The 25,016-nt window shown below is 43.5% G+C and overlaps 1 protein-coding gene across 2 annotated transcripts in view; it reads right to left on the bottom strand.

The window, feature by feature from the left end:
- The window catches only part of LOC133455127 (metal transporter CNNM4), a 28,744-nt gene extending 10,443 nt beyond the window's left edge, over positions 1–18,301 (bottom strand). The window contains exons 1-6 of one of the 2 annotated variants that reach the window (XM_061734001.1): positions 17,727–18,301; positions 15,175–16,165; positions 8,399–8,542; positions 7,325–7,459; positions 7,076–7,245; positions 4,944–5,040 (exon numbers count right to left, since the gene is read on the bottom strand). In XM_061734001.1, the coding sequence (XP_061589985.1) occupies positions 4,944–5,040; positions 7,076–7,245; positions 7,325–7,459; positions 8,399–8,542; positions 15,175–16,165; positions 17,727–18,218 (2,029 nt within the window). In that variant the 5' untranslated portion in view covers positions 18,219–18,301. The remainder of the gene's footprint in view (positions 1–4,943; positions 5,041–7,075; positions 7,246–7,324; positions 7,460–8,398; positions 8,543–15,174; positions 16,166–17,726) is intronic. The other variant, XM_061734002.1, reaches the window with a different exon arrangement.
- Between the last annotated feature and the right edge of the window lie 6,715 nt (positions 18,302–25,016).

Raw genomic sequence — 25,016 nt, 5'->3', positions numbered from 1 at the left:
TCAGCCCATCAACGATGATGATCAACCCATCAACGATGATCAGTCCATCACCGATGATGATCAGCCCTTCAACAATGATCAGCCCATCAACCAATATCAGCCCATCACCGATGATCAGCCCATCAACGATGATGATTAGCCCATCAATGATGATCAGCCCATCAACGATGATCAGCCCATCAACGATGATCAGCCCATCAACGATGATCAGCCCATCACCGATGATCAGCCCATCACCGATGATCAGCCCATCACCGATGATCAGCTCATCAATGATGATCAGCCCATCAACGATGATCAGCCCATCAACCAATATCAGCCCATCACCGATGATCAGCTCATCAACGATGATGATTAGCCCATCAATGATGATCAGCCCATCAACGATGATGATCGGCCCATCATCATGATCAACCCATCAACGATGATGATCAGTTTATCAATGATGATGATCAGTGATAAAGGCTACATAGTATTGTCCATGTGATCTGTGTTAACCTTTTTTCATTGAATAAACAACTACATGGGGATTGAAGTTGCCTCCTGTCCATCTGAGGTTGTATTTGCCAAATGAGACGCACTTGAGAATGAGACAACCACATTAAGACATGTTTGAAACAAACAGAGTTCAAGGTGAAAAATGGCAGTGTTTGGTGTTCAACACCACTTGAAGATGAACACTAAGCTGCTGTTTATGTGCAAATGAAAATACAGACATCAGAGAAAAGAGACAGAAGATCACCCAGAGCTTCGGCAGAAATATTGGTCCAGAAGTCTGCTGGTTTGTTCAGATGCAGGTTTGTGGAATGAAAATATATAAATAAGCAAGAACAATAATACAAAAAAAAAATAGAAAAAATAAAAATAAGATAATAAAAACAGTGTATATACATATGTGTATATACATATAATATATGTGTATATAAACATAAATAATGAGAGTTATTGTTATTTTATCACAGACACAGCTTGAGGGAAGAAGCTGCTCTTGTGTCCGTTGCAGTCTGTTCTTTTCCTGTTTGGTGACCGATCCAAACCAAACAGTGATGGAGGAGCAGAGAACAGACTGGACTATTGCCGTGTAGAACTGGATCGGCAGCTCCTTTGTCAGATTGAGCTTCCTGCCCTGGCGCAGGAAGTACAGCCTCTGCTGGGCCTTTTTGAGGATGGGGACTGTGTTGGTCTCCCACTTCAGGTCCTGGGAGATTGTGGAGCCCACAAACTTGAAGGTTTCAACAGCAGTCACAGAGCTGTCGGTGAAGGGTGGCAGAGTGGGGGGGCTCCTCCTGAAGTCCACTGTCATCTCCACAGTTTTTAGCGAGTTCAGCTCCAGATTGTTCTGACCACACCAGCAGATCAGCCGTTCAACCTCCCGTCTGTACCCTGAGGTCCTCTGGCACCGGCCTTTTAACCATTCCCCGAACCGGGACTAAAACCCACGGTGAGGCTGCATTCAGCCATTATGGCCCCTCTTTATGGAACAGCCTGCCAGAGCACCTCAGGACCGCAGAGAACGTTGATATTTTTAAAAGGAGGCTCAAGACACACCTTTTTAGCTTGGCTTTTATCTGATCTCATTTACCTAGTCTTTTCAGCTATTTATTGTATTTATTTTATTTACTTTTTTAGCTTTTTTATTATCTTTAAACCTTTAATCCATTTTAGTGACTTTGTATTTTATGTTATTTATTATTCATCTTAAGTTTGTATAGATTTCTCTAAAATTTTACACTTTTTAGGCATTTTTTACTTTCTTTTAATCTTTTAGTTTTTAGCTCCAGTGTTTCCTCAGGGGGGTCGTCCACACTGGGAGGTGTGCCTGCTCTGCCCATGTGGGTGTCGTCATGGGGGTCCCTCAGGCCTGGGTAGCTGGGGGAGGGACTCCACCTTCTGTGTGGGGTCTGCCCTGGTCTGTCCGGGTTGGGGGGGGTCTCTGTGGCGATGCTCCTTGTGGTCATGGCCCGGTGGAGCCTCTCGGTGTGGACGGCCACCCTTAGGTAGTGTTTTCCTCACCTGGATCGTTAGTGCTAAGCCATGTCACCAGTCCACTTATTGTGTGTGTGTGTGTGTGTGTGTGTGTGTGTGTGTGTGTGTGTGGGCGTGTGTGGGCGTGTGAGTGTGTGCACATGTGTATGAGTGTGAGTGAGGGTGTGAGGGTGTGTGTATGCGTGGGGGGTGGGGGGTGTGGTCGTATGGGATGTTTTAAATTGTACTTTTGATTGTTATTTTATTTTGTATGTAAAGCACCATGAGTTGCATTTACACTGCATGAGTTGGTGCTATATAAATAAATAAAGTTTGAAGTTTGTATGCAGACTCGTCACTGTCCCGGATGAGGCCGATGACTATTGTGTCGTCTGCAAACTTCAGGAGTTTAACAGACGGGTCTCGGGAGGTTCAGTTGGTGTAAAGGGAGAAGAGCAGTCCCATATTGAATGCATCATCTGCTGACCTGTTTGCTCGGTAGGCAAACTTCAGGGGGTCCATGATGATGATCATCTCATCGATAATGATGATCAACTCATTGATGATGATCAGCTCATGAATGATGATCAGCACTTGGCTTCAACTTACCCTCTTAAATCCTTTGGAGGGTGTACATTGTATTGCCTACCTTTTTTTGCTTCATTTTTGTCATATTAATATCTACATCTTTCATATTGCGTGAGGTGTCTTCAAATAAAATCTTATTTAGGTTGCATACCACATTGCTGAATTAGCCCTTTAACCAGCAATGACACAAATCCTCTCAACAGCCTGAAAGGTCAGCTGAGGAGGAAAGATAATCTGCAAACCTGCGGGAAAAACAGTCATACCTCTGATGCAACCTTCGTTCATCTCCTTCAGTTCAGTTAAACGAGCCCTGAGCTTCGCTGTGAGGAGCAAACGTCACACATCAAACAGACTCCAACCAGAACGCCTGTCCGACAGCCGTCACTGATGAACGAAGACGTATAAATCCAGCAGCCCTGTTTGTTCTTATGAAGCTGCATTGTGACCTCCGGTCAGCCAGACTTCTCCCGGGTCTCCTGCTGACTCGGACGAGGACACCAACTAAGTCCTTCCCTATTTGGACTAAGCCTCTTGGCTTCTGAACTGCTCTCTTCTAACAGCCTGCTGACACAGTATCGAGTCAAAGAGCGTCGAAGGATTCAGGCCAACACCTCCGACCATCCAGGCGCGCTCACACACCGGCGTTCCCGTCGCGGAGACAACAGGTCTGCTTTAACGAGGCATCTTTGGATGAGATTTACCCAGAACAAAGCCAAGCTTTCAACAGACCTTTCCCATGTGCCCACATAATTTAATCAAACCGCAAGTTAATCCTTTCAGAATAAAAGCAGAATTTCTAATCCTATTTATTTTGCGGAAAAACATAATAAAAATGTTCTGATCAGTGAGACTTAGTCTTGGGCGGATACAACCTCTGGTGAGCAACAAAATATTAAGTGTGAAATTATTTATTTAACAAAAAAGAAAAAGAATTCATGCCACAAGAGAAAGACATCAGCAACGAGAACGGTCTGGCTGCAGGCCTCTGCTGTGAAGCCTCAGCCAGGCCGGGTCCACTCTCAGGTCGCCTCCCCTCTCGGACCCAGAAATAAGGCGAGAAATGTAAAATAAAAGCATGTAAGTCATGTAAATAAAGTGCAAAAAAATAAATAAATAAATAAAAGCATGTAAACATACGCTTAAAATCAAAACTTAAAACAGAAAATTTTAGACGCAACAGATTTTCATTATTTCACTACTACTGTCATTTAGCAGACGCTTTTATCCAAAGCGACTTACATCTGAGATACACACACCATTACATCTGAGATACACACACCGTGGAGCAATTAAGGTTAAGGCCTTGCTCAGGGGCTCAAGGTGGTTCATCTTGGTTGCCATTCTGGGGCTTGAACCTGGGTCTTCCAGACCCAAGCCCACTGTAGCCACTAGACTACCACCGGATCCACTTTGTTCCTCTAGAAAAAAATGAAACTTGTGTTCTTCTTTTAAAAACTCCGTCTTTTAAAGTTAAAGTCAAGTTACATGCTGTCATTTTGTTTTCTGCTTTTTATTTCCAGGTCTGAGAGCAGAAAGCCAGAACAAAGAACTGAGATCTGCACACCATCTAGTGGTCTTAGAAAAGCTTTTTCTGCTGCACCTCAACCTGGAAAAGTTTATAAAAACACTTCCAGACTATTTGGAGTTCAAGGTTCAAGGAGAAAGATTATTCAAAAGATAGAAGACAAGACCATTATTTGGTTGGTCTGGAAGGATAAAACCTGTTCTGTCTAAAATAACCTGGAACCAGGACTGAGGTCCACAAACCAGCTTCTGGATCAATGTCCTCTGGACTCATGAGAGCAACATGTCCAGAACCATGTTTGGGGGAAACCAGCAGAACCACTTCAGACCCACTGTCAAGCACGGTGGTGGAGGATGATGGTCTGGACCTGGACACCTGTCAGTCCCTGAGTGGACCATGAAGTCCTCTGTAGACCAGAGTCTTCTAGAGACACATGTGAGGACATCTGTCTGACTGATGAAATCGAGTCATGCCACAGGAAATGATCCACAAATCTTCTTATTACTAAGAAGTATTGTTATTTATTTGTGCATTTCAGGACAGATCTTCAGTTATTTGATATCTGCTCCATCTTTGATCAAACTCACGGTTTCGTTTTTAAAGGAGTTCATAAGTTCCTTATTTCATGACTCCTGCTGCTACCAAAAAAAAAGTGCCTCTCTTGCACTCCCATGTTCAAGCACTTCTGTTATCTAAAACAGAATATAACTACATTTCCATGTGGCTATTCCTAAAGATGAAACCCATTTAACATGTGGACCTGAACCGGTCTGGAAGTCAGTCAACGTCCCCGCAGTACATGTATGTGTGTGTGTGTGTGTGTGTGTGTGTGTGTGTGTGTGTGTGTGTGTGTGTGTGGTCTCACCCAGTGATGGTGTACTCAGAGCCATCACTCCATAGTAGGAGAACGGTCCAGTTTCAAACATCATGTTCTCGTTTCCAGCCTTCACTTCGACCCGTCCCTGAAAAGAAAACATAACAGTTAGCAGCAGGAACCCTTAGTAGACAGTTCCTTCAGGAGGAGGAACTCTCAGTACATGGTTCCTGTCTGACTTCATAGTGTCTCTCATGGTTCTGGAGGAGTTCTGGTCCGTTCTTCTTTCCATGTTGCTTCGGCTCATCAAGGTTTTTGAACATTATCATGTTCGGCTCTCTGAAGGTCCACCACAGCTTTTCAATCAGGTTGATTCCTTCCAAAAGCTCGGCTGTGTCCCACCCACCAGTCGCTATGAAGTCGTCTATATTTGTAATGGCATCCAAAAATCTGTTAAAACTGTTTATCTCTATATAAACACACTCAAAAAAAACAAAAACAAAGGCAGACGAACTGAGAGCAGCGATAAAGCGCCTATAAATATAAGTACAGATCAGTTTAAACTTTTGAAGGTGCACTGAAGGTGGTTTCAAACTGTTTAATGTCTGTTAAAAACACTGGTGTCATTAAAATAAAAATCCATCTGAAAGCTCCAGAACAACATCATAACAAACTGAAGTTTACAAACCAGAACAAAGTTTCAGCAGGAGGGGGCAGAGTTTGACAGTTACCGTACTCTCACACGTAGGTGCTGATAGCATCCTGAGCGTCGCCGTCCGTTTGCTTTGAATGGACTCACGTCCATCGTTGCTGAACTGAATTGTGGGTTACGTATGTGAAGGCTGTATAATCTTATCTAGACTGCGGGGATTCCTCCTCTAATGCCACTGCTGACGTTTTTCCCTCTTGGCATTGTGTTAACACACACCCGAATGGTCCAGAACAGCAAACTGCAAGAACATCTGCTTTTCTAGAAGTTGCCACACCTGCTGATGATCAGTTCATCAATGATGATGATCAGTTCACCAGTGACGATGCTGCGTGGCTGCAACTCTTACATTCTATGGAAGCAGTGAGTTTGTTCATTTTTTTTTTTACATTTTTTTCTCAAATAAAGAAGACTAACGCAGGTCACATGCTAAACAGAGTCATGATGTCATCCGTCATGAGTCATTATGTCCCATCTGGGCTCGGGGTCATGTTTGTCATCTGTCCTTATTCAGCTGAAACCTTTACAGCTAAAATTCAGACCTCTGTGTTTGTTTCACTTCTTTTCTCTTATCTTCCATGCGTTTTCCAGGACTGTAGTCCTAAAAAGTCTAAATCCTCCCTCCAGGCCTTCCAATACTTTCCAGGAGCCAGGTCACACCAATGCTTTGATGTCCTATAAATATTACATTGTGCTCCAGTTCAGAGTTCAGTGTCTTTTTAGTCCTAAATCTAATTCTTTAACCCTCCGGCAGGGAGAAATCTGCCAAGACGTGTGGAGCGTCCAGGACAGGGAGCTGGAGAGCATGTAAATGTACACCAACAGGTGTGTCTGTAGCCGGTGGAACCGGAGCAGGTGTGTTCAGGTTTCATGCTCAGAGTCTGCAGTCACTTCATCCACACCTCAGGTGTCAACAACACCCCCTCCAACCACACTCTGGACACAAACCAGAGCAGGCAGTGTTTCATCGTCTTCTGTTGTTGCCCCGCTGAACAGCAATCAGCACCATCAGACGGTTAAATGTGTAAAACTAACCATTTCCACTGCTCTGAGGCCAGCATGGCGCCCTGAGCGCTTCATTCATCCAATTTCATGATTCATTCGTCCAATTTACACATTTACATCATATCTTAAGAGGAAATCCAAAAGATCCAGAGCTGAAATGTAAAATCTGTATAAGAAGAACTGAACAAACCCAATGTGATGTCTGAAGAAACTGCTATTTTCTTGAGAAGTGACTCCACTCACCCAAGTTGATCCAGAAATTGGCAACTTGGTGGTGAAAGTACACCGGAAACACACCCACTTCAGCTCAGTTACCACAAGTTAGCTATTTCTAGCTCATGCTAACCTATGATGCTTGTCGGAACAATGGCAGTCACAGGGCTTTTTATGTTTTGCACCGAAGGCACCGGCAGGTTGTCACGATAGTTTCAGGTAAATCCAGATTTCTGGGTTTTTTCTCCATGCTTACCTGCAGGATGAGAACAAAGAAGTCGACGGGTTTTCCTCTCTGGTACAGGAAGTGCTGCGGTGAGCGTTTGTCGCTTTCGTTGAACTTGAGCTCCTGGATGACGTCTGGATGTCTGAGGATCCTCAGCAGGACCTTCTCTGTAATCTGGAACGGGCTGAACAGGTTCACCTCTGAGGGCAGAGGTCAGAAACTGGTCTGAAACGAGCTCCGATCTTTGAGGACAACAGCCCAACGGCGCTGAGGACTCACCTGTGGCCAGGAAACGATGCGCCGCCAGCATGAGCTGAGGAGAGATCTTGACCTTACTGTCGCCATCGTGTTTGAAGGCCGAGAAGTCCGGCTTGTTTTTGTTGGAGTCCACCTTCTTCCGGTTTCTGTTGTCGGCTTCGGGTCGACAACGGCCAGGATGACAAGATGTGGGAGAAGAAACGACAAAGGAGTTCAAACAGTTAAAGAGAGGAAGAAAATAAAACTGATGGTGCGCTGATTGTCATGACAACAAAGTCAGGAGGCGGCGAACTTAGCTGTAGGGCCGGGCGATATGGACCAAAAGTCATATCTCGATATTTTCTAGCTAAATGGCGATACTCGATATATATCTCGATATTTTTTCTGTGCCTTAATTGGGGTTTCCCCCAAAGCATTATAGCATAGCATCTCTGTTAGCTTCATTTTTTTCTGAGGCAAACCCTTAAAAAACAGTCAGTTTTAATACAAAGCCTCGTGCCAAATGTCACACAGGTTCCTTTATTAACAGAGGTCTGCACAATATCAAAATGTATAAAACAAATGAAATAAAATAAACTGCCTGCATATATAGAATAAAAAAGCTTCTTGAATAAAATAAAACAAATATCCCTTTCCTGCATAACAATTAAATTAAAATACACTGTGCAATTAATACAATGTAGACAGTAACAGGCAGACTTTTCCACTGAGGTTGACAGTTGTGCAAATAACAAAACATTTGTGCAAATCTCAAATAAAACATTCAAGTCAATTTGTCACAAAATAAGCTATATCAAAATCATTAAAAAAAAAATGTAAAAAAAAAAAAAAAAATTTTTTAATCGATATAAACGATATTGTCTCGTACCATATCGTGTTTGAAAATATATCGATATTTATTAAAATCTCGATATATCGCCCAGCCCTACTTAGCTAGATTTAAATCTCGCCTCTCTCTTTTTGACTCTTGGAGATGACCTTCCTATACCCAGTCATGTCTATGACCTTTTGAACCTAATTAGTTGCAGATGTTCCTCCAGGTGTTTTATTGTGTATAAAACGTGTCTATAAGTCATTTTGCTGCCTGTGACTCACTGTAGAGGTCTGACTCGTCCAGGATCTCCGACTTGATGATCTCCTCGATGACGTCCTCCAGCGTGACCAGTCCCAGCACCTCGTAGAAGGGATCCCCCTCCCCCTCGTTGTTCACCTTCTGGACGATGGCCAGGTGAGATTTACCTGGAAGAAGGTCAGAGGTCACCTTGAGGTAACAGGAACCACTGCCGGGGAAAATGTTTTCAGACGTTAGCGGTAAGTAGGGCAGCTTCAAACACATCCATCTCTACGGATGAAAACAACATCCTGTTGTCCTGTTTTCAAACAGTCACGCTGCCGTTGGATCTGTGGGTGGACTCATCCCGGCTGCCAGGAGGCCAGACCGGTGCCTAATTTAGCCCAGACAAGACTAAGAGCTTTGGACGTCTCAGGAGCTGCCAGGCGGAGATAAGGAAAAAGACACTGAAGGATGACAGGAGATTTAAAAAAAACTAACTCTGGCTCTGCATGTTTGTTTTTTTTTCGTGACGCGTGCTTAGAGACAGGTCAGTGAGATCCCCTGTCAAACACCAGAACCTGCGACCCAGTCGGGACCGGCGGCTCGTGCGTCGCTAACCAAGCATCATTCTTGGATGAGTTAAACTGGGCCGGGACTGTCCTGGCCAGAGCCCTGCAATGTGAGCCGGCGCTGCAATGGTAGACTCCTCTAAAAGCTTCTCACCATTTTCAGTCCTGAATAATTCAAAAGATATTTGACATCATCAAGACTCCTTCATGGTTATTTTTCTGCACTGGAGAAGCGGATACTAATCAGAGCTCCAATTAAACCCCTGATCAATAGTCTCAAGCACTATGCTGAATCTATTCCATGTTTCTCGTCAGAGACGACGGGAAGACGAAGGTGAGACATAACCTTGAACAGAGGGGCTGATGGGAGCGAGAGCAGCGTCGTACCACTGCGTTTGAGATCAACACGATGATTCACAGTGAAGTGCCATCCCTCTGCGTTTTAGAGGCCTCAGACCAGGTCTAGGGCAAAAACTAGACTCTCAAGATAGTAAACCTAAAACAGTTTGTGATTCTTTAAATTTTTATTGTATTTGTGAAAGTAACAAACATAAAGCTGCAAGCAGCAATGAACGGGCCCTCGCACCCTTGTGCAGGTTCAGGGGTGCTGCAGTGGAAGCACTTGTATGACTTGCATGTAGATTCTTCAGGCCTGGACATTTAATGGATGACACCAGCCACGACTCTCTATATCAAACCAAAGTTACGGCAGAAAGTAGGAACTATCAGATAGACCAATCAGATGAAGGGGTGGGACTGATTTGCAGCAATTATGTTCAAGGACTCAAAACCATGTCCGATGACACCACCCACGTGTCTTTATGTCAAACCATTCAAAAGTTATTGCAGAAAATCGGAACTATCACATATCCAATCAGAAGAAGGGGCGGGGCTAATTTGCACCAATTAAGGTGAAGAAGTCAAAACCGAGTCCGATGACACCACCCACAACTATGTATGTCATACCATTCAAAAGTTATGGCAGAAAATAGGATCTATCAAATATCAACCAATCAGAATAAGGGGCGTGGCTAATTCATGCCAATGAAGGTCAAGTACTCAATACCGAGTCCGATGACACCACCCACATGTCTTTATCACAACCCGTTCAAAAGTTATGGCAGAGAATAGGGACTATCAAATATGGACCAATCAGATGAAGGGGGGGGGTCGTGCTTTTTGGCGTCTATCGTCGCCACAGTAACGCTTTTGACTGAGAAAAGTAATGCCTATCGTTGCAGGATGGAGACGCACATTTTGATGTATAACACACCTGGGGGAACGTTATGGTTGGGGCCGCATTACCTGCTGAAGGAATGGCATAAATTGCGCCAAAATTACACGATTCATTCAAAATGGCCGAGGCACAAAGTTTTTTAGGGGGCACTGTTTAGCCATTAGGCCACGCCCATTAATGCAAACCATTACATATCACATTTTTCGCCAGGCCTGGCTTGAGTGCAAAATTTGGTGACAGATACAATAGGGCCTTCGCACTGTAAGTGCTCGGGCCCTAAAAATATTATATTATAAATAATCACCCAACTCCTTCAGTTTTGTGTCCGTCATCATTTTGTCAGCAGCTTCATACGCTATGTCAACCTGTCAGCTGCTGCTGCTGGAAGCATGATGGACGCTTCCTCGCCAGTCGGAGCTGGGAAGAATTTGTTGGAAAAAGAGAAGCGGACGGTGAAAGCCGACAATTTGAAGATGACGGAACAGGGCCAATGTGCTGGATTTCCTAGAAGACCTGAGCCATGGCAAAGATTCCCAACTTGGAATGTCATGAGAGCAAGCGTAGACATTTTAAAGAGATATTCCTCAAAACTCTGGAACAACAACAAACATAATGCACTGAAGTTGTTTTGCCAAGCTGCAAGCAGGACGCTTGTTGCATTCATGACACAACGACAAAGAGCCACGGGCTGTTCACTCGGAGTAGCGTGGATTTGGGGACGCACAAGAAGCCATTTCTGATGCAGAAAATATCAAAGAATGTCCGACCGAGGTTCACCGAATTCACCTCAGAGGATTTTTGTGAAATGTGTGGCCATGTAAAAGGTTTTCGGTCTGTGAATAATCCTTCTTAATCAATCCTGATGATCATTTCATCAATGATGGTAATCAGCAGCACATCTTTGATCTTAGTGCCTGAAACTAAAGTGCACTGATCAGGTGATTCTCCTGATGAGGTTTGAGGTTGATCATGTGACGGTGTAGATTTATCACACATTTCTCTGGACAACAAAACGTCCAAGAACGGCTGCCGCTGTACTGCTGCGCTCTTACTCTAAAAACGAGGCTGGGTACGTTTAAGCGAAACCGTCCTTGTGCGAGTCACAGAAACGCAGAAATCGACCTTCGAGCAGTCGCCGTCACGACCGGATGGAACCGACGCCGTCAGCTGTGCAGGCTGCAGCCGCGGGAACGATGACTCACGCCTCGACCGTCATCGTCAGCAGCCCCCTCCACCTCCACCCCGTCCCTCTGGCGGGTAGGTGGGAGGTCAGCTTTGACACTATAAAAAGGTTCTGCAGAAACAGCAGAAACTCTTCTGCAGCGATCGGACGGGCCCGGGCCCTGAGACGAGGCATACACGTCCACCTCCACGTCAGCACATCTGACAGCTTAGAGGATGCCCTCAGATCTGAGTGCGTCGTCACCGAGCTCTCAGATCTAATCTCATGTGTCTGAGCATGCAGACATCCCATCAAACGTCACGCAGCAGCTGATCCGAGTGATTATCTCCTGTCGATGAATGGCGGCAAAATCAAGCGCTGACGGATTAAACCCGGCACTGATGAGGCTGATTTAACTGCTTCTTAACTGTCAAAAACATCCAGATCTTTCACATCCATGGATGTAAATCAACATCCATGTGCTGAAGTTAGTAAGTTAGTAACTTTTGTTGGATTCTAACCACATTGATCTGCACCAAAACAGAACTCTGGTACTGTTGATCATGGAGATCTTCTATTTGTCTATTTCACCTCAACCCTCCCTGCTCACTCTGCTGCTACTGGTGTCACTGCCAGCCACGGAGCATCACTTCATGACCCCACCAGGGAACATTTGCTGGGGTCTACAGCCGGTCTGTTGCTGGTCTAACAGTCCAACCTCGCCGAGCGACCACAGGTCCCAGTGGAGTTCTGGGACAAAGATGTTCCCAGCTATCCTCGACATACCAGAAACTTCCCCAGGGGGGGGCAACAGGTGGGATCCTGAACCACCTCAACTGGCTTCCTGTAGCAACGGATCCAGTGGCCCATACTCCTGTGGCACCCCCAGATGAGACCCCAAGGAATGTGATCCAATTGTTCTCCAGGTTCACAAAGCACACGTGGACTGGTTGGACAAACTCTCAGAACACTTTGGGATCCTAGCGAGGTTACAGAGTAGGGGTGTAACGGCACATGTATTTGTATTGAACCGTTCGGTATAGCGTGTTCGGTTCGGAACAGAGGCGTACCGAACGAGTTTCCACACGGACATATTAAGTAGAGGACCGCACGTTGTGGAGCAGAACGCTGCTGCAGTTGCACATGCAGTTGCGCTCACACAGAGAAAGTATTAAGATTAAAGAAAAAAGCACTAACTAATGAAGAACTAAAGAGCTAAGCACATAATTGTGACAAGTCCAGTGTTTCCCCTACCATCGAGACCCCCCGCCAGGCCTAAAAAAAAAAAAACAATGATCATTTACGTTTATGAGCGCCTCTGCAGCGCTGTTCTGCAACGTGAGTCAACCTGCTTCGTTGCCTAGTAAAGCCTGAATTATGGTTCGGCGTTAAATCGACGTAGAGCCTACGGCGTAGGGTACGCAGCGACGTGCACCGTACGGCCGCTTGCTGCGTACCCTACGCCGTAGGATCTGCGTTGGTGTAAGGCGGAACCATAAATCAGCCTTAACGATGCGAGTACCGCTGCTGAGAGCGCGGGCATATTATTATACATTATGGGATGTATAGAGTTTGTAGCCAGCCAACTATGGCGCCGGCCAAAAAAAGAAAAAATATCGCGGGCGACAGACAACATGATATAAAGAAATGTTTCTGCCAGGTACGTGTGTTTGTGTTTGCATGTGACGCTGCAGGGAAGCACGAAGGAAAACACAGCCCGACGACACACCATGTGTCCGCGGGGTCCTAGCGCCGGCACACGTAGAGCCAATGTTATTTTGTGTGTGTGTAATAAACAACTAGCACGTTTATATTTTGCATTTTGTTTTCTTACTGTACCGAAAATGAACCGAACCGTGACCTCCAAACCGAGGTACGTACCGAACCGAGATTTTTGTGTACCGTTACACCCCTAGTACAGAGCTGGTCAAGTTATCCACGACCAGGACAGAACCAACCAGATGCCCCTCTCAAGCACCTGCTTTTGTATTCAAGAAGGTTCAGAGGTCATCAGGTCGTCCAGATCCCAATATGCGCAGGTGGAGACAGGAGGCCAGCGAGGCTCTGCAGCACTACTTCAGCGCTACAGACTGAACCATGGACAACGTCAACAATCTACGGCCAGGACCGTAAATTGTTTCCTTGACAACAAGCCCTGGATAACAAGAGAGCTGAAGTTTGACAGTCGTCGGGACAAAGATGAGTCACTGAGGAAGCAGCGTGAACTGGAGGTGCAGAAAGAAGGAGGAAGACTCCTATGAAGCTAGACAGAAGATGGAGGAAAAACTCTGCCAGAACAACCTCAAACATGTCTGGACGAGACTGAAGTTGACCACAGGCCTCGACAACAAACACCGTCAGCAGCAGGAGGACATTCTGGACAGAACCACAAGCTGAATCTGACCCTGCTGGTTCATCACACACCCCACCAGTCTCCACACCTCCTCCGTCACCAGTGCATCCCACAATCGCCACACAATGTCCCCCAATCTCCCCCCGTCCTGGTGCTGGGCTCTTTGGATCTCCTCCACATCAGGGACCATTAACCTCCTCGTGGGCATGATGACAGGCCAGGAACCGGCTGGAGAACCTCCATTAAGGAGAGACCTTTCTCCTCCACTTCAATTCAAAGCGGAAGAGAAAGGTCAGATCAGATATGTGCAGGTGACGGAGATGATGAAAGGGATGGAGGTTACAAAGTTGGCGGAGATGATGCAGGTTACAAAGGTGACTGAGGTCATGAAGGTTACAAAGGTGATGGAGGTTACAAAGGTGGCAAAGGTTACAAAGGTTACAAAGGTGATGGAGGTGATGGAGGTTACAAAGGTGGCAAAGGTTACAAAGGTGGCAAAGGTGATGGAGGTCATGGAGGTTTCAAAGGTGATGGAAGTTACAAAGGTATGAATATGATGGAGGTTACAAATGTGATGGAGGTGATGCAAGTTTAAGGGGATGGAGGTGACAAAGGTGGCGGAGGTGATGAAGGTTACAAAGGTGACGGAGGTGAAGGGGGTTATGAAGGTGATGGAGGTGACAAAGGTGATGGAGGTCATGGAGGTTACAAAGGTGATGGAGGTGATGCAGGTTTAAGGTGATGGAGGTGACAAAGGCGGCGGAGGGGACTGAGGTGATGAAGGTAACAAAGGTAACGGAGGTGATGCAGGTTTAAGGTGATGGAGGTGACAAAGGTGATGAAAGATGTTATGAAGCTGACGGAGGTGCAGTGTGAACAGAGTTGACATAGACCAGTGATAAAAATAACAAAACACATTTAAAAAACATAAACTAATAAAAAGGAATAAAAATTGATGAAAGAAATGAAAAACTATGAGATTAACAAAATGTCCAATTTTTCAAAAAATACAATGAATAAATGTATACATATATAATACATATATAATATAACTTATAATCGAATGTAAATGCAATAATATAATAGAAATAAAAATAAAACTCAAAATTAAAACTATAATTATTTTGTAGAAATGATACGAGATAATTGGGATTAAAATGAGAAGAAATAAACATTAATCTCTAAAATAAGATCCAAATTAGGTTAAATAAGAAGATAAAATATAAAAGATTGACACTGAGAAAAAAAAGAAAAATATAGACAAAAAAATAAGTTAAAAACTAAATGATTTTAAAGATTAAAAATAATAAAACAACAGAAGTGAGCAAGAGTTCATGTAGGTCTGCATGTTCCACTGATCAATGCCGAATATCAATAGATCTGGTGTGTGTGTGTGTGTGTGTGTGTGTGTGTGTGTGTGTGTGTGTGTGTGTGTGTGTGTGTGTGTGTGTGTGTTTCACATGAGCTGCTGCTCGGGAGTCCATCAGAACCCTCACCTTTCTTGAACTCCTCCAGCATGGCGTCCAGCTTGGTGTCGTGGAAGACGAAGTGCACCGGGTGGTTGTAGAACTTGGTGATGGTCTTCAGGGTGGTGCAGTCGTCTGGGTCCACGAAGGCCAGGTCCTTCACGTACAGGATGTCCACGATGTTGGACCTCTCCTCGTCGTACACGGGGATGCGCGTGTATCCGCTCTCCATGATCTCCGACATGGTGTTGAAGTCCAGCACCCTGTCCGCCTGGATCATGAAGCAGTCGCCCAGCGGGGTCATCACGTCCTCCACCGTCTTGGTCCGCAGCTCCAGCGCGCCCTGGATCATGTTGAGCTCCTCCTTCACCAGGTCGTTGTAGGGCTCCGTCACCTTCAGCATCCCCACCAGCTTCTCCCGGTTGTACACGGTGCCGATCTCCTGGCCCAGCAGCACGTCCAGCAGCTTGCTGACGGGGAAGGACAGCGGGAAGGTGAGCAGCATGAAGAACTTGGTGACCATGATGGTGTTGGCCCCCACGGCCAGCCCGTGGCGCGAGCACAGCGCCTGCGGCACGATCTCCCCGAAGATGACGATGCCCACGGTGGAGGCCACCACGGCGCCCAGGCCGGAGCCGATCAGGTCGTCCAGCAGGATGGTGAGGGTGGTGTTGACCAGCACGTTGCCCAGCAGCAGCGAGCACAGCAGGTAGTTGCCCTTGCTGCGGATGGGCTCGATCTTGCGCGCGTACTTCTTCTCCTTGGTGGTGCCGCAGCTCTGCACGATGCGCAGCTCCATGGGGTCCAGCGCCATGAGCCCCAGGTTCAGCCCGCTGAACATGCCGGACAGCACCAGCAGCCCGGAGATGAGGCACACCTGCAGCCACAGCGGCAGCAGGGAGCGCCTCTCCTCCACCACCAGCAGCTTCCCGTCCGAGTCCCCCAGCAGCACCCACCTGCCGTCCACACGCGTGCACAGCGCATACTCCTTCTGCGGCTCGCTCTTGCGCAGCGGCTTCACCTGGTGACGGAGGTGATGAAAAGAATGGAGGTTACAAAGTTGACGGAGATGATGCAGGTTACAAAAGGTGACAAATATGATGAAGGTCGCAAATGTGACAGATGTCATGAAGGTCACAAAGGTGACGGAGGTCATGAAGGTCACAAAGGTGACGGAGGTCATGAAGGTCACAAAGGTGACGGAGGTCATGAAGGTTACAAATGTGACGGAGTAGGGCTGTTCTATTAATCGATTTTAAATCGTAATCGCGATTATGTAATTAGAACAATGTTAAATCGTGAAACTCGTAAAATCGATTTTTCACTTTTTTTTTTATATAACTTACTGTATGTTTGCAAGTGCTGATTTGCTGATTTTTTTTCAGAGATAAAACTTTATATTTTACTATATTTTTTAAAACTTTTTTTCAACTTATTTTACAGAGTTTTGCACTTTATTCATTCATTCTTGGTTTAATAAGAGCAAAGTTTGCACTTAAAGCCCAATGGGGCGAATGTTCAATAAAAAAACAGCATATTTGAAATCATTTCTTTGCCTTTTGTCAATTCACAAAATAATCGTAATGGTAATCGAAAATCGGATTTTGAGAGAGAAAAAAAATCGAGATTTTATTTTTGGGCAAAATCGAACAGCCCTAAGACGGAGGTGATGCAGGTTACAAATGTGACGGAGGTGATGCAGGTTACAAAGGTGACGGAGGTGATGCAGGTTACAAATGTGATGGAGGCAGTACTCGAGTTGTAAAAAGAATTCAGGGGGGATGGTGGATTTTATCATATGGGGACAGATAATTTGTGCCGATTACAAATAATATAATATATTAGAAATAATAGCACTGACCAAAACACCTGCAGAAATACTGCAGGAATGACATAGCAGCAGTTAAATGCAGCCTTCTGTAAGCTTTAAATATCCACTGGGCTTACATCAAATACATCAAAACACAACAATAAAAAACTGTTTTCTGAACTTCATCAATATGACTCTGTCCTTCACAGGATAAGTAAAATCGATCACTGCAAAAACTCAAAATCTTAACAAGAATATTTGTCTTATTTCTAGTTAAAATTTCTAATTTTAGTAAAAAAAATCTCATTACACTTAAAACAAGAATCATCACTGGAAAAAACAACAATTTTCCCCTCTTTCAAGTAGATTTTCACTTGAAATAAGTAGAAAAATCTGCCAGTGGAACAAAAGTTTTTTTTTTTTGCTTGTAATAAGAAGATAAAATCTTGTCCCAGTGGCAGATTTTCCTACTTATTTAAAGTGAAAATGTACTTGAAACAGGTAAAAATGGTCAAATAAGTTATTTTTCTGGTGTTATTTTTCTGGTGATGACTCTAAATGTTGAAATAGCAGTAAAACCACATTCATTGATGAAATGACATAAGGGATGGAAAGGTGGGATGGCAGTTTTACAGGGGGGATGATTTGGACCGTTTTTATTTCAAGGGGGATGCCATCCCCCCTCATCCCCCCTCAACTCGAGTACTGGACGGAGGTGATGGAGGTTACAAAGGTCACGCGTGCACAGCGCGTACTCCTTCAGCAGCTTCACCTGCACGCTCAGCACGCCCGACGTGCCTCCTCCGCTCACGTTCATGAAGGTGCCGATGCTCATGTCCTTCGTGAAGTCGACGCAGGTCCTGTCGGCTCCGGCTCTCCTCCGCATCACCTCCGCTGCAGCCTCCTCCTCCTCCCCGTCCTCCTCATCCTCGTCCCCGCCGCCCAGCTCCGTGAAGCGGATCTGCGTCCATGCGCCGGCGTGCAGCTGCAGCCCGTAGAAGCGCAGCTGCACGGTGCTCTCCTCGGTCACCTGGATGACACCGTCGTCCGTGGTGCTGGCCGGCTTGTCGCTCCTCTCCAGCCGCATGCCGAGCAGCTGGCTGCCGCCGGGGCTCCCCGCCGCCGCGGCGGCTGCCGCCGTCTCCGTGCGGCCGCCCACGGCGCTCCACAGGCAGATGATGACGGTGAGGACGTAACCCTGCTGCCCGCTCCACTCTGTCGCCATGTTTGTTTCTCTGCTCGGCGACCTGGGAGCTGACGTCATTTACTCATGTCCGAGCGGATCCGCCCACCGCCCGCTCCATCACACCCCCCCTTAACACCGCCTACCGACGGAGACAGGTAGAGGGGATGCACAAGCACACAGGCGCAAAGGCGCAAAGGCGCACGCACATTCCGCTGTTTCCCAGATTTGACCGTCTTCCACCGTTTCTGGGGTCGGATGAGAGATGCCGACGCAACTTGAAGGTGTGATTTCAGCAGTACTGGAGTTGAGGGGGGATGAGGGGGGATGGCATCCCCCCTGAAATAAAAACAATAAAAATCATCCCCCCTGTAAAACTGCCATTCCCCCTTTCCATCCCTTATGCCATTTCATCAATACATGTGGTATTACTGCTATTTCAACATTTAGAGTCATCACCAGAAAAATAACACCATAAAAATAACTTATTTGACAATTTTCACCTGTTTCAAGTAAATTTTCACTTGAAATAAGTAGAAAAATCTGCCAGTGGAACAAGATTTATCTTCTCATTACAAGCAAAAAAAATATTGTTCCCCTGGCAGATTTTTCTACTTATTTCAAGTGAAAATCTACTTGAAACAGGTGAAAATTGTTGTTTTTTCCAGTGATGAGTCCTGTTTTAAGTGTAATGAGATTTTTTACTAAAATGAGAAATTTTAACTAGAAATAGGAAAAATATTCTTATTTTGAGTTTTTGCAGTGATCCATTTTACTTATCCTGTGAAGGACAGAGTCATATTGATAAGTTCAGAAAACTGTTTTTTATTGTTGTGTTTTGATGTATTTGATGTAAGCCCAGTGGATATTTAAAGCTTACAGAAGGCTGCATTTAACTGCTGCTATGTCATTCCTGCAGGTGTTTTGGTCAGTGCTATTATTTGTAATATATTATATTATTTGTAATGAGCACAAATTATCTCTCCCCATATGATAAAATCCACCATCCCCCCTGATTTTTTTTTACAACTCGAGTACTGTGTGGAACAGACCCGGATTAACTCAGTGTGGAACCCCAGGGTGGGTAAAAAAAAAGGGAAAATTTACTATGGTTATGAAGACCATAGATTTACATGAACGTATTATGATCAACACTCATACTAAAAATAAATGTAAGACAAGCAACCAACTAAGAGTAACACCATAGATAGACATGAGTCTACAAACGCCAAACTACACTGATGCTCCAGTCAGGATGCAACTCACATGCCAATGTAAGACCACATGTTAACTATCATCATTTCCATCATATCTGGCCTGTCTGAGGACTACATGCAAAACTATTACAGCACATGACTAAACAATCAAACAGGCCTGCTGAATGAGCTGATGTGAAGGTAGGGGGAACAGCACATTAATAAAATAGCAATGTGTAGACTGTTAGATTTAAGGTTGTTAAGTTGTTAAGGAACTCACTCAAACGCAATTCTTTTTATTTTATAATAATAATAATAATTATTATTATTATTATTAACTACAAATACATGAATATAATAATGATAATTATTATTATTATTATTATTATTATTATTATTATTACTATTATTACTATTATTATTATTATTATTATTATTATTATTATTATTTTCATGTATTTGTATTATATCATTGGTTACTGCTGCACCTGTTTGCTCCTCTTCCAGCAAATATATAGAGAAAATAACAAAATATGACATATATGGTCCAGCTAGTCATTTGATTTGGTGTCCCCTCATTGGCTGGTGCCCCTGGGTGCTCGCCCGGTTCAGTATATGGATAATCCGGCCTAGATGTGGAACCTTAAATGGATGCAATGCTCAGGATGCAGAGAGCCTGCTGCTGCGAATGTTTCATCCAGCCTCCGTCTTCGCATTTCCGAGCTCCATTGCGTCTTCGCCACGTTGAAAGATCTGATGTCTCAGCAGGAACTGGAAAAACTAGTCCATGCATTCATCTTTAGTAGCTTGATTATTGTAACAGCATCTTTACACGTCCACCTTAAAAGATCAGTTAGATCTCTGCTGCTCCAGTCCTCACTAAGACCAGAAAAGTGGACCACATCAGTCCAACTCATATTTGTCAAGTAAAATAAATAACGGACATTTTCCGCCACCCGCTGTCCCACTAGCCCAACCGAGGTCCAGTATCTTACATTTTAAGACAGATTTACAACACATCTAAAATATCTACCTGTCAACCAGTTACAAACTATAACTAGGTGCTCAGAATTTGATAGTTCTACCTTTGTTGACACTGAAATGCTGTGAACATTCCTATGTATGTAATCCCTATGATAGAGCCTAAATGAAAACACAAAAGGGAATTAAAGCACATTTATTTATTTTAAATTTTTTCAGTGTATATACACAAGTGAAACATTTACATGTTCTTTTAATTCTTCATTTTCACTCATGTGGCTCTCTGGCATTCACTGACTGATGACACAGACGCATGTTTCTGTGCCCCGTCCTGCTCATCTTTAGGAAAGTAAATTTGGTTTCCCAATTTTACAGATATTTACACAAAGTCTTTGATTTTTTGGCAGAAATGTCTTCTCACTCGTTTCATCCATCCATCTGATTTGTTGTTCCGAGTTTGTTCCCGTGTCGCCACTAACCACAAGAGAACTGCCACCCAGGCTACAGCAAGTGGCAGTTCTCGCGAGGTTAGTGACAATTTAGTTTGGAGTTTAAAAATAATTATATTATAAAATGGGAAACTTAAGGGAAAATACTAATATGGGAGGACGGCGGGAAAGAGGGGTAAAATACGGCAGTTTCCCGGCCAAAACGGGAGACTTAACAGGTATGGTCCAGCTCTGAGGTCTTTGCACTGGCTGCCTGTCCATCAGAGGATAGACTTTAAAGTCCTGGTGCTGGTCTATAAAGATCTGAATGGTCCAGGACCAGAATACATCAGTGACCTCCTGACCCGGTATGAACTTTCCAGACCCCTCAGGTCATCTGGATCTTGTTTTTAGCAGTTCCCAGAAAACCAGACATGGAGAAGCTGCATTCAGCTTCTATGCTCTTCTATGCTAGTATCTAGTTTTTACCGAGGTGGGTTTGGGTCTGGAGGACCCAGGTTCTGGATTAGCAACAGAGGTGAACCGATTGTTCAAGACTATTAAAAGATTTGTGGAATATGTGTATGTGTTGAATAATTTGGACTGAACCCAAACTGGAACCCTTTTGATCGCGTGTCCCCTCTTGTCCCTTATGACCTTGTGACCTCATAGACTGATCAGAGAGAACCGCTCTGAGGGGACAGGTCTGACACCTGGTTTGAGTTCTTTAAGGTTACTGAACTGTTTTTTTTTGGCTCCAACTGAAGACAGTCAATTTTTGGTGAGATTTAGGGGCACTGAATTGTGGAATGATTTTTCCCACTTGGCAAAGAGCTCTTCCTCTTTGAAAGGTTACAAAAGACGTTTGAAGGACCACTTGACTTCTGTTTTGTAACTGTTTTCCCAATGTAATGTTATACATGTATCCATGTTCTTTTTTTTCTTTTTTTTTTGTGTTTCACTCACCGTTTTATTTGCTTTATTTGCTATTTGAGTCAATATTAGTAATATAAGTTGTAAAAACAATATCCCATGCACACTCACACACACTTATTTTTTTGTCTTTATTCTTTATTATTTATGTGTTTTAGCTCCTCTTAACAAAGTGTACAATAGAATCTGCAGATTTATACTGGACTGTCCTTATCATACTCACCATTGTTCAATGTACCAGTCTCTTCACTTCCCCTCTCTTCATACTCGACGACAGACACACTGGTTTCAATTTATATTTAAATGTATTTATTATGATTACCCGCCTTATTTAAAACAGTATTTTGTACAACTTACATCTAATTATCAAACCAGGCAATCTACTTATCCTTACTTTGCAGTGCCTCACAATAGGAAATCAGTAGGTACAAAAGCATTCATGTTCAAAGGTCCAAACGACTGGAACCATCTACCTGTAGTTATCAGATCATCGCAATCATTAATCTGTTTTAATCAAGTCCTATCCACCTACCTTGAAATGCTTTCATTAACTCTGTCACCATATTTTTTATTTTCTCATCTAATATTTGTTCAAACTCTGGTTGCAATTTTGTCAAAGTGATTTTTGTATATGTCTGTCTTGTTTTTTTTTTTTTTTGTTTGATTGTTTGTTTTTGTTTTGTTTTCGTGTCTGTATTGTATTGTATTGTCTTGTCTCCTTTCACTGTATTGTGCTGAGTTGTGTTATGTCTTGATGTTTTTTGTGTAGGACCCCCTCGTAAACGAGTTGTTACAACTCAAGGGGCTTATCCTACTATAAATAAACAACTTCAACTATTTATATATTGCATTATTAGTTTGTCATCACTTTTGTGTAGTTATACTTTTTGTTTTTGTATGTTAATCTTGTGTTCTTTATAAACAGATGAAATTTTTATATCTTTGGTGGAAGCTTCAAATAAGCCCATTGGGCTTTTTGCCTCTTCCTGCACCTATAGTATTTATATTTGATATTTCCTGTATATTTTTAAAAACTGTGCAAAACAATAAACTAAACTAATCTAAACTAAATTAGTTCGAATACTGAGCTTGTAACGTGGGGGCCCCCTGCTGGCTCCAGGGGTCCTCTGCATCTGTCTCATCTGCATATCCACAGAACCCACCCCCCTTCTGCGGCAGCTGCTGCTGCTGCTGCTGCTGCTGCTGCGTCCAGCGGTGTCTCATCATCAACTGTATGCGGAGTCAGCTGATGTTATGTAAAAGCCCCCCCCGTCCCTCTGCATCCCTCTGGCTCCGAGCCCGGTCCGGTCCGGGATGCAGAGCCACTTCCAGCAACAAAGACGGACCCTGCAGCTGATTTTACTGTCCGGACAATAACTTTATTAAGTGTTTGTTACATTAGTGAGCATACAGTGAACATCTGGGCCTCACTTCTCCACGCCAAAATCACCATTTTGTCTCCCAAAAGCCGCGTTCATGCTCATTAACCGCGTGTATGATTTATTAGGTCCTAATAGTGGCCGATCCGCTGTTATGTAATGAAACCAGTACCGGCGCTGCTCGGTTCTGGCGCCCCCTCGTGGACACATCTGACCCCTACTGCAGAATCGGCTCGTCATCATCAGGTACTGTATCTGTGCAGATTGGTACCGGTGTTGTGCCGTATTCAGCACCCCTGCCGTGAAAAGCACCCCCTCGTCCCTTGTTACCTCTGCCAAGGAGATTGTGTTTTCACCCACATCTGTTGATTTGTTTGTCTGTTCAAAGGGTGCATTCTGTTTGCATTTTTTTTTAAAAACAATTTTTTTTTTGCATTTTGTGATAGATATGCAGGTATCAAAACCCTTCTGGTTTTGAAAGTATTTCTTATTTTCTTATTATTATTTCTTATTTTCTTATTATTATTTATTATTTCCTTCTATTTATGTTATTGGTTATTTTCTATATTATTGTTTGAATATTTACTTTATTATTGATATATTTATTTTATTTATGTTTTTCCTAGCAAGACTCAATTTAAAAAATGTTTTTGTTTCGTGTGATGTTGTTGAGTGTTTTCAACATGTTGGTTTTATGACAATAAATCTGTAAATGCTCTCAATTAATGAGTTTGTATACACATATCCCAAAAGAAGAGTTGATGTGAACAACTTACACTAACCTATTACAAGACAGGGGGTGCTTTTCACGGCAGGGGTGCTGAATACGGCACAACACCGGGTCACTGCTGCACTGAAATGTGAGATGAACACAAAAGATAATTAGATAATTCACTAATTTGAGCCATATTGTCTTTATTTATTGTGGAAAAAAAGTATCTAGTTCCTCCATATAAACTCATTTTAACCAGTAATATAACAGCACTCTTAATTTGTGTGATTTTCATAATTAGAGACCGTTTTAACCCATTTATACCTTTTTGTTGTTAATCTGTTATTTAATGTATCATTATCTTTAGAGGATATTGTGTCCTTTCTGTTTTTGTTCCATCAGTTAATTCTTCTGTATTTAACATTTGCAGTCACATGATGTATTTATGATCAGATTTTTGTGTTTTTGATTGATTTTGATCTTTGTGTATCTTTACATGACCAATTCATGTCTCTTTGTGTCTTTTTTTTCATTTATGAGGCATCTATTGTTTGTTTTATTTTTTCCAATATCTAATATCTGTCTTTTTGTTGTCAGTCTTGCTTATTTTTGAGATGATTTTTAATCTTTTAAGTTTTTGTGGCATTTTTGATGTTTGTCACAACTGGGTCATCATTGTATAAATGCCCTCATTTACGATTTTCAGAGCTCAAACTGGTGCCTACAAATATGTACTTATGTACAAGAGAATAGGCCATCTTTTAGTTCAATATATTTAATTTAACTTTTTAAAAACATTTTTAAAACTTTACATTTTTATATTTATTCAACAAAAGTGAAGCTAAACAAAAAATAAAAAATGTGGTGTGGGTAATACTACATACCCTCAAACTGCTTCCACATGATTTAAGACGGTACAGTCTCTTCAAGCATCTCATACAAGTTCAGGTCACAACTCTTTATTTTGTCATCATTCTGGTTTATATCTGCTGCTGTTTGGATCATTTCCTGTCACATGCCCAGTTTCAGCCAATCTTCATCTGTCAGACAGATGTCCTCACATGTCACTCGAAGACTCTGGTCTACAGAGGAGTTCTCCAAACATGGTTCTGATAAAGAGGCTCTGAGATTGAGTGGGGTTGGGGGGGTTGAGGATACTTCCTATCTTGCTGACCATTACAGAGTCTGATCTCAGTGTAAATGTGATGGCCATCCACTCCTGGAAGAGTAACACCTGTTTTGAATGTCTC

This window comes from Cololabis saira, chromosome 11 (genome assembly GCF_033807715.1).
Source record: "Cololabis saira isolate AMF1-May2022 chromosome 11, fColSai1.1, whole genome shotgun sequence".
Taxonomy (NCBI): domain Eukaryota; kingdom Metazoa; phylum Chordata; class Actinopteri; order Beloniformes; family Belonidae; genus Cololabis; species Cololabis saira.
The sequence above is the reverse complement of the archived record's forward strand: the minus strand, read 5'-3'. Positions and strand labels throughout refer to the sequence as shown.